General features: G+C 48.1%; 1 protein-coding gene across 1 annotated transcript; it reads right to left on the minus strand.

Annotated features, from left to right (window-relative positions):
* Positions 1–260: 260 nt before the first annotated feature.
* On the minus strand, positions 261–3,695 carry TRIL (TLR4 interactor with leucine rich repeats). Its single transcript, XM_053990658.1, has one exon. It carries the CDS (start codon positions 3,498–3,500, stop codon positions 1,305–1,307), a length of 2,196 nt encoding a protein of 731 aa, XP_053846633.1. The 5' UTR covers positions 3,501–3,695; the 3' UTR covers positions 261–1,304.
* Between the last annotated feature and the right edge of the window lie 6,385 nt (positions 3,696–10,080).

Here is a 10,080-nt window from a genome sequence, read left to right on the forward strand (position 1 = left end):
CCACACAGAGGGAATTATTAATGTAAACTAAACCACCGTATTTTGTAATAACAGAACCACATTCTGTAAATATTTAGGAAAAAGTCTGAGAAGTAGATAGCAACTGACCATAAAATGATTAGCATTGCTCTGAAACCAAAAGCAAAATCCTAATTAAAAAAAAACCCACAACAACCAACAAACCAAAACAACAAACATTATATACTACTGCATAAGGGTTTAACTCTAGCATTACTCACCCAGCTACACAAAACACATAATCTAGATTAATACACAAAATGTTTTATTTCACAGTGAGGTACATAAAGCTTCTAACTTTAGTAGGCTAAGGCTGGGAGAGAATTGCCTGTTAGGAAAAAGATTGTTTCACATTCCTGAAATATTCTCACCTATTATTGTTTCTGAAGTAAGGCACCAATGATTCTTTATCCATCAATAGTTCACCTCTGCACCCACCCATTTAGAAAAAAAGGTGGATTATGTGAGGGTCAGTGATCTGCTGACCATCATGGACCCAGACAACTACAGCACACATTAATGTGTACAAGTACCAAGCAGTATTTATTCAAGAACAATTTTAAAATAGCTCATTTGTAAACATTCTACAAAAATCTGTTAGTTTTTTCTTAGTGGTGTCAGCAATATATTCCTGTAGAACTAACCAGCTGCATTATTGTTTCTCGTTTACAGAAAAGATTAAAAGCACATTAATTGTGCACATTAAATTGCCTCACATTCGGTTTGAGTTGAAACGGCACAGCCTTCAAACTATTCAGCAAACACCCCTACATTTCCAGCCCTCCAGACAACTCCCTGGTTGCAAACAGTTCAATGAAAAGATGACCCTCGATCCAAATTTTTGATTAGGAAGGGCTGGTGCCTTGGAAAGACCTGTTCAAAGCTCCTCACACAGGGCCAGGCCGCTCACTGGAATTTGTTCCCAACCTGCAGTCGGAGGAAGCCACCTGTAAAATAGCACACTTAAATTAACAGCTCTGAGTTTCCTTAAGGGAGGCGCTGGCTGCTGTTGGCAGTAGCTCCTGCCGTTTGCTCCTCATGGTTACCGCCTGTCAGGGCTTTTCCTTGGGTTAGTGACCGTTCCTGACAAAACGGTGAGGAGCCGGCAGAAGTAACCCCGTCCCACAGACAGACTCAGCCCCGGCCCGCAATAAGGGCGGCTGAACGCAGCCACGGAGCCGCACCATCCCCTCGGAGGCCGCGACCCCTGGGCCCGCACCATCCCCTCGCAGAGCGGCGTCCGCCTTCCCCCGCCGCGCTGCCGCGGCTGCGGGGCCCCGGCGGGCTCAGTCGGTGAAGCGCTGCAGCAGGTGCTCATCGCCGTGCCGGCCGCTGCCGCTGTCCATGAAGCGCTCACAGGGGAACTCGATGAGGTCGGCCTCGCTGAGGGCGCAGGCGGCGGCGCCGCGGGGTGGCCGGTGGGACTGGAAGCCCGAGAAGTCGGCGGAGACTCCAGTGCCCATGGAGCGGAGCGGGCGGCGTGTGGAGTAGAGCTGCCGCACGTGGACCGGGGCCGCCTTCCGACGCCGACGGCCCAGCACCTTCTTGCGCAGCAGGCGGGCGGCCCAGGCGGCCAGAGCCGCCAGCAGCAGCAGCGCGTTCACCGCCAGCAGCACCAGCGTGAGCAGCTGCTGGTCGGGGCCGCGGGGCCCGCCCGCCGCCGCCGCGGTGCCGCCCTCGGGCAGGGTGACCAGCCCCGCGCAGTGGTCCCGCGGCGCCACCGGGCACACGCGGCCGCCCAGGACGCCCTCGACGCAGACGAGGTAGGGGGTGTCCGGGCGGAGCTCCCGCAGCGTGGCCGCCGGCTCCCCGCGCTCCGGCAGGTACACGAAGCGCTGGAACTTGACGGCGGCGCCGAAGCGGTCGAAGAGGAGGCGGAATCGCGCCGGGCCCAGCAGGCGGGGGCTGCGGTGCGGCCGCACGGCCCAGCGCACCGTCACCCAGCTGGAGCCCACCGCCTCCACCGACAGGTTGTGCAGGAACAGCTTGTTGAAGTCGCACGGGTCGGACACCAGCGGCGGGAACCCTGCGGCACCGGCCCGTCGGGGCCACGCTGCTGCACTGGGCAGCGGTGCCGGCGTGGGGCTGGCGGCTATGGGCACCCCCATCATCAGGCGGGCGGTGGAGGCGGCCGGCGGTGACCCTGGGGGCAGCCCCGCTGCACTGTTGTTGCCACCAAGTCCCTCGGGGGATGGCGGGGAGGGAGAGGCACCATCGGGGCAGGGGCCGCCGTCCTGCGGCAGCGACAGCTGGGCATCCTGCACGTAGTCGAGGTACTTGCCGGCCAGGGCGGGTGGCAGGTGGCACTGCACGAAGACGGTGAGCAGGCGGCCCTGGGAGTGCCAGGCCGCCAGCCAGCGCTTGAGGCCGCGAAGGCGGCAGTCGCAGCTCCAGGTATTCCCTTCCAGCTCCAGGCGGTAGAGGGCCAGGCTGGAGGCGAAGAGCTCCCCGGGGAGTGTGGCCAGTGCGTTGTCCCGCAGGCTGAGCTCGCGCAAGCGGCCGAGGCGGCCGAAGGCGGCCGGGTGCAGGGCGGTCAGTGCATTGCGGCTCAGATCCAGTGCCTCCAGGCTGTCCAGCGGCTCCAGTAGTGTTGCAGGTAGGTGGCTCAGCAGGTTCCCCTCCAGGCGCAGCTCCTTCAGCGAGCCCAGCCCCCTGAAAGCATCCGGGGCCAGGTGAGACAGTCGGTTGCCGCTGAGTGAGAGCTTTGCCAAGCCGGGCAGGTGCTGGAAGAGCCCGCCTGTCAGCTGCCGCAGGCTGTTGCTGGCCAGCAGCAGGGTGTGAAGGGAGCGCAGCGGCCCAAAGATGTCTGGGTGGCGAAGGGAGCTCTGCTGGTTCCCTGAGAGGTCGAGGAAGCGCAACTTGGCCAGGCCAGTGAAGGCACCCCGACTCAGCCAGCGGATGCGGTTGGACTCCAGGTGCAGATAGAGTAAGTTTGGCAGCCCTGAGAAAGTGGAATCGCCCAGCGAGCCCAGCTCATTGCCATCCAGTCGCAGCTTGACAAGGCTGTCGAGGCCAGAGAAGGAGGCAGCGCTGAGACGGCCGATCTCGTTGGCGTTCACGTAGAGGATGCGCAGCTTGGCCAGGGTGCTGAGCGTGCCAGGGGCCAGCGCTGGCAGCAGGTTGTTGCCCAAGTAAAGCTCCTCCAGCCGCTCCAGGCGCTCAAAGGCCTTGGGGTGCAGCGAGCGGATCCGGTTGTACTGCAGGTCCAGGCGCTGGAGCCCTGCCAGGCGGTGGAAGTCGAAGGCGGAGATGTTGGCGATGAAGTTGCCCCCGAGGCTGTAGGTGAGGATATCCTGCGGCTCGGCAGTCTTGGGCACGGAGCGCAGGCCCCGGTTGGTGCAGAGGAGGTGCTGGTGCTGCTGGCAGTCGCATGGCTCGGGGCAGATGGGCTCGGCCGCGGGCAGCAGCAGGAGGATGAGGGGGACGGAGCCCCAGAGCACCCGCGGCAGCACCATCAGGCGGACCCGGCGCGGCGGCCCCATCCCGGGACGAGCCGTGGGCTGCTTCCCCCGCTGGCTTTGTGTCTCTCCGGCATCCCCTCCGCCTCCTCCGCGGCTGCTAATGGGCCCCTCGTCTGCTCCGCGCCGGGCTGAGCTCCGCACCGGGCAGGCAGGCGCGGCGGCGGCGGCTGCAGGTCGCTGTGCCCGGCACCATGGGCTCGCCCGGGCCGGCCGGGAGCGCTGCCGGGGCCGCCGCCCGGGCTCTGCCGCCCCTCGCGGCCCACGGGCTGCGGGACGGCGGTGGCGGAGCCGGCGCTGCCGCGGGGGGCGGGCGCGCTGCGGAGCGGAGCGGCTGCTCCGCCGGCTCTCCCAGGGGCGGAGGGGACGGGCGGGGAGGGGACGGCAGGGGGGCGGCGGGCGGAGCGGGGAGCGGGAGAAAGACGAGCTCCGAAAGTTGCCGAGAAAACTCAGCGGAAATTCGTACTTCCCACACTGTGCCCTGGGGGACCGGAGGATCGGATGGAGCGGGGGAGAGGGAGGACGGCGCGGCGGGGGGGCGGGGGGAGGAAGCCCGCGGCCGGTCCTGGCTCGGCTCAGCCCCGGCAGAGAGCAGGGGCGCAGAGTGGGAAAGTAGGAATTGGAACCGGCTGTGGCTGCCTCCCAGCCACATGGGTTGCAGATAGAGCTGCTCATCGGGGAGGGGGAAGGGAACAGCAGTAAACTAGACGTCGTCTGCCCGCCCCATCTCTCTTTTTTTTTTTTTTTCCTTTGTATTTAGAAACCTGCCAAAAGCAATAGTTACGGTTTACCACGCATTGAGGACTTTTCTTTGTGTTGAGCAAACGGCAATCAGAGGACTAAGCCTCCTGTAGTATATAAGGGAATTAATTCTCATTCTTTGCACCATCCTGCCCGGTAGGTTCCCGAGAATGCTGCCAGTGAGGATGCAATTGAACATGGCTCCAGTTCCATGAGGGGCTCGTCAGAACTATCCAGATGCTCTTCAGAAATTCCCGTTTTAAAGATTCTTCTTGCTCAACGACACACAAATTCAGAGCAAAAGGAAGGTGTTGGAAAGCATACTGAAATGGGTACCCATCCTATAAATGACTTGCTTTTCCCTTGGGCATTTTTTGTTTTTCTGAGACTAGTAAATAAGTGCCTAAGGGCAGAAGGAAATGCCTAAATAATTAGGTATATAAGATATCCAAGGATGATGAAGGAAAGAAGGTAATGACCAGACTACCATGTTGCAAATGTAATAAATATGTTGGAAAATGATTACACAAGAAGTTGTATGCAGCTGTACACACTTAGAATACATTTCTGCACTAAAGCTGTGTACAAGCCCTCCTTCCTTCTCTTACCAAAAGGCAGAATTTAGATAGCTTTTGTAGGAGCTTTGTTTTAGTGGCCATATCAACATGAGCAGGGAGCATGAGTGGTACTTTGTGGTGAGGCCTTTTGTCTGCTTTCACATTACTTTGATCTAACTCTGATTTGGTCCTGAAGAAACCTTGCTATCGTACAGGCCTGTTCTTAGCTTACCTTATTTTGAATTTGTGTCCTAAATTGTTGATGTTTTCTGAATGTGGACTCAAGAGGCTTGTTTACTTCACGAATTAATTAGAAATTTTCTGTTTAAATTATTTGTAACTACTGTATTTTGAACATGCTTGATTAGTAACATCATGCTTGATTTTTTTTCCGGAAATCGGTCTGAATAAGATTCACAAAAAGAACATTTTGCTAGCCTTTTAAAATAATTTTTCCAGGTTACTCAGAAACCTGTCCAGCATTTATTCATTATTTGAATGACCATGGGTTAAGAATTCAGACATTTTATCTCAGTTTCTTCCTTATTGACTATTTTTTCACTTTTCAGCTTTTTCTTTTCAATACATCACATAATGTCAAATATTCAGGGAAAAAGTAGATCTATGTTTTTCTCCTGCAAAGATTCCATATTTCTTTCCTCATTTATGAAGTCCCCATGGTTCAGGGAAAGGCATCCTGGCTCTGAAAGTTTTCTTTAATTCTGAGCAAAAACTGACTAATGACACATTTGCTTAACTGGGGTGTACTTTAAATAGTGGAATTTTAGAAAACCATTAAACCATTCTGTGAACTTATGGTATGCTTATTTTCTGTTCCTTTGGGTTATTCTTTTGAAACATGGTTAAGCTTATAAGGGCAATTTATTAACTACCCTTCCTGTAGAAGCACCATAGATCTTTTTCTAGTCATATGTCATTGCAAATACTAAACGTTTAAATGAGATTTTGTCTTATGTATTGCTTTTGATTTATGTCTGCTGAAACTTAGCCATTATGATTATTTTCACTGTGTTTGGGGAATTATAAGTGGCGGGGATTTAAAAAAATGAACTAGTGATTCTTAGGAAGACAATTCATCACACACTTCTTCTCACACTGAAAATATTGTATACCAGAAACAAAATAAACAATTTCAATGGATTTTTTTTCCTGTTTTTTGAAATTAATTCAAATAGGAAGTTTAATATTCAAAATACATTAGAAACACAGTTGTTGAGATAAAAGATGCCACATTTGTTTTCCTACTTTGGAAGAGGAACTTCCCCATTGCTGTAGTTCTTGTTTCCTTATCCAAATATGCAATAAAATTTTAATGCATGATTGAGGAGAAGTAGTAATCTTTTTATACCCCAACCTACAAAAGTATAAATCCACCTATGAAAAAAATGGGTAGAGGGAGAATTAGAAGTAACCTATTCTTAAAAGCTTTAAAGGTTATCTTAAAACATACCTCCATGGTTAAGATTTGAAGTCTGAGGACTTTGAAGGGCCAAGAAAAAATAGTGAGATCAGAAATACCATCTTTCCACTGAGACATATCTATTCCTATGATAATTATGAGGAAACTGACCTTAAATAAGGTATTGTTTTATAGCTAAATGGTGCCCATATGTTTGTTATAACTAATACCTCTGATTTTCTTTTTTTTTGTTTGTTTGGTTTTTTTTTCCCAAGGGATATTTTTAGGCACTGGTGAGAGGACTGGTGATTGAAAGTGGACACACTTGTAGGCAGAATGCAAAATGGAGTGAAATAAGCAGCATGCTCAATGTAGCCTATCCTAGCATACACTGACTGTGGCAATGTCCACATGAGAAACTTCCATTACATAAAATTAATATTTCTTAACTCTGGAATAAGAGAACTGGTGCTGAACTGGTAAGTTTAAGGGCTGGTATCTGATAGATTTATGTAGTTACCAGGAATGGTAACTAATTATCTGTAGCTAAATCTTGAAAGAGGAGTATTTTGTCTGGTCTATACAATTTTTCTGCCCACTGCACATCACAAATGTTTTCATCTGAACTTTTAAAAAATGTTTCTAGAAGTGTCAGCTTTGAACTTTCTCACCAAACTAACTGGCTTCATAGAAACTTTATTCAACCTCAGGGTCAGAATTTCTCTTTAAATGAATAAAAGTTTCTGTAAGTTGATATAGCAGCATGTTTAGTTGGTTACAATATAAGAACTTAATTTGAAGTTATTTGACTTACACTGTCTTAGGAAATTGTTATATACAACGTTACTCCATGGGTCATGCCAAGTTCCCCTGAAGTAAGAACAAAGGAAAATGAAGATTACACACCATTCCTGTTCTCTAGCTGATGAAATGTCACTGTATGAATCTATACTTTTACAGTTATTTTTGCTTTTCAAAGAGATAAAAATCTTGAGGAGCATTGTGAAGTAGTAACAAAACTGGATCATACACCATCTTTTTTAGTGGCTCCTACAGCCCATGGATTAAAGCATCTTTTAAGTGGTCACCAGTTTTTTGAAATTGAATATGCCAGTGGAATATATATATATATATATATATGTGTGATGCAAATACTATTGTGTATGAAAAATAGGAGAATTCTAGTGGCAAAAGCGCTGGTTTTTTTTCTTCAGAATTGCACAAATAATTCACTTATATTGTGTAATTTAGGTTGGTTGTGCTTACTATAAATAATTAAAATTTTAAATAAACATTATCCTGATACCATGGTTTGTGTGTAATGAAATGTCACTAGTTGCTTCCAGTTCTTCAGGAATAAAGCATGCCTCTCAGGGCAGCAGTTAATATTGCATGCCTGTTCAGCTCCACAGGATGAAAACTACCAGATGTTTTATAGATATCTGCTCCTATCATCCATAGAAGTCTGTGGCCTACATAACTGTGGTGCAAATATCTTCGATCTTTTCAGAATAAACATCTGAGTAAGGTATTTGTAGTTTTTTGACATATGATACCAGTCTAGACATGCATGTACCATTGTGTGCGTGCTTTGTCAAGCAATCAAACCCCACTGGATTTCGTATAGTGTAGGATTTGCCTCTTTGACTTCCTTTGGGCAGGCGGTTCCAGGACTTTGCATTGGATACAGCAATTGCTTCCTTTGTGCATATATTAGTTTACCTGCCAAATAATTCCAAATTTGTTTTTTTGAAGTTTCCCTGCCTGAACTGTGTGAAACCAGTTGTAGCTATATCCTCAGGTACACTGTATTCACATGTTCTGTCTGCAAGTGAAAATAAGCTAGCTCAATCTATACACTTAAATGCAAATCAAGCAGTGGATGATGTTTCCACAGTATCAGTGTTTCGTAACAATAAATGGAGAGTTAGGTGTCTGTGTACTTCTGTGCAGTGATGTCTGCCAGTATGTATCACTGACAGAGGTGAGATTCACTGAATCATACTTTCAAAAGTCTAAGTGATTATTTAGCTGACATATTTGGCTTTATCCAACACTTCTTTCCTGAGGGAGAAACTCCTTAATGGAAGTACATACTTTTTGCATGGTTCAGCATCTGTCATGGTAAGAAAGGGAGAACCCTACTTTTGTCACGATAAGAGTAGTGTAATTTATGTAAAACAAATGCATATGTAGCTTATGCAGGGCCAGTTAGCTATTGCAGTGTCTGCAATTCTTTCACATGATTCTATCCATTTTTATATCCAATCTTTGCAGTACTGTTAGACCAGTTTTTCCATAATGGGGTAACAAATCAGGCAAGTGTTCTTGCAAACATTTTCTTCTTCTCTTTCTCCATAAAAGGGTATGTGTGCATATAGCAATCTTTATCATAATATACCCTTGACATGTTTTTAGTGTGATAGATGCTCTATTCTGTTCCTGTCATCCCATAATTTGGAGAGTCTGTAGCAGAAAAAAACCTAAATAGAATGCCACTTCGACCAGTACGTCTATTACTAATTGGTAAAACATGTTCTGATAGATATGCAGAAAAATAGAAAACATTCACTGTTTGATGTAATTTTCCTCCATCAGGTTAGAAGGGAATGCTCAGTGCCTCTTAGTCCAGCCTTCCAACTAGATCTGGTTGTTCAGGGCTCTGACAATTCTCCAAGGGTGGAGAATCATGATGTCTCCCATTAGCTAGGTGAAGACAGCAGAGCTCTCTTACAGCTAAACAAATCCTTTTATTTAAGTCACTCCTCATACTCTGGGGAGCTTCAGCCTCATGACTATTTGTGGGCCTCCACTGTACTTTCTTCTGTAGATCAATGCTGTTGTTCTTGTACTGGGGCAACCAAAAATCCCAAGGCCACTAAGATGATTAAGAGACTGGAATGACTGGAACATCTATTGTATGAGGACAGGCTGAGAATGCTGGAAGTTTAGCCTAGAGAAGAGAGGGTTCAGGGGGATCTCATCAAGGTATGGTAACACTTGAAGGTAGGGTGCAGAGGGGGTGGAGCCAGCTGCTTTTTGGTAGTGCTCAGTGACAGGACCAGAGACAGTGAGCTTAAACTGGAGGCTCTGTACGAACATCAAGAGCCACTTCTGCACTGTGAGAGTGATGGAGCACTGGCATGGGCTTCCCCAGGGATCTGTGGAGTCTCTATCCTTGGAGATATTCAGAAGTCAAATGCACTGTTCAATGACTTTGCATTTGCCTTTGATCAGTTTCAAGAGCATTCCATTGTCTCTTTTCTCCAGTCACTTGATCCCTCTGGAGATCACCCTTGCCTTCCAGCCTCTTGGGTACTCCCTCATGCCTTATCATCCATGATGCTGCAGAATATGCACTCTCTCCCATTCTGCTGCTTGTTAATACGGATGTGAAAGAGAATTAAATGATGTTAAAGAGTGGATAAAGACCCACTTTTGATATCTGAGGAATGACAATAGTAACTGGCTGCCAGTTAGACTTAGTATTACTGATCAGAACACAATTTGTATGAGAATCCAACTGATTTTCCATCTACTTTATCCATTTATTTAGCCTGTGTCTCACCAATGTTGCTATAGTGATATTACAGGACACTATTGATGGCTTTGCTAAAATCAAGGTAAATATCATATATTACTCATCCTTTGCCCACTCACCCTCAGTGACATTATCACCAAAGGCATTTAGGTTGGTTAGACCCATTTTATCCTCAATGAATCCACACTGGGTGTTTTCAATCACCTTTTGGTCCTTTATGTGCAGAAATGACATCTCAGAAGGCTTACTCCAGAACCCTGCTAGGACCAGAGGCAAGGCTGAGTGGCACGTGGTAGCCTGGTTCCTCATTGCTCTCCTTGAAGATGGCCTTTTTCCAGTCATTGG

The sequence above is a fragment of the Vidua macroura genome, chromosome 1 (genome assembly GCF_024509145.1).
Source record: "Vidua macroura isolate BioBank_ID:100142 chromosome 1, ASM2450914v1, whole genome shotgun sequence".
NCBI lineage: Eukaryota > Metazoa > Chordata > Aves > Passeriformes > Viduidae > Vidua > Vidua macroura.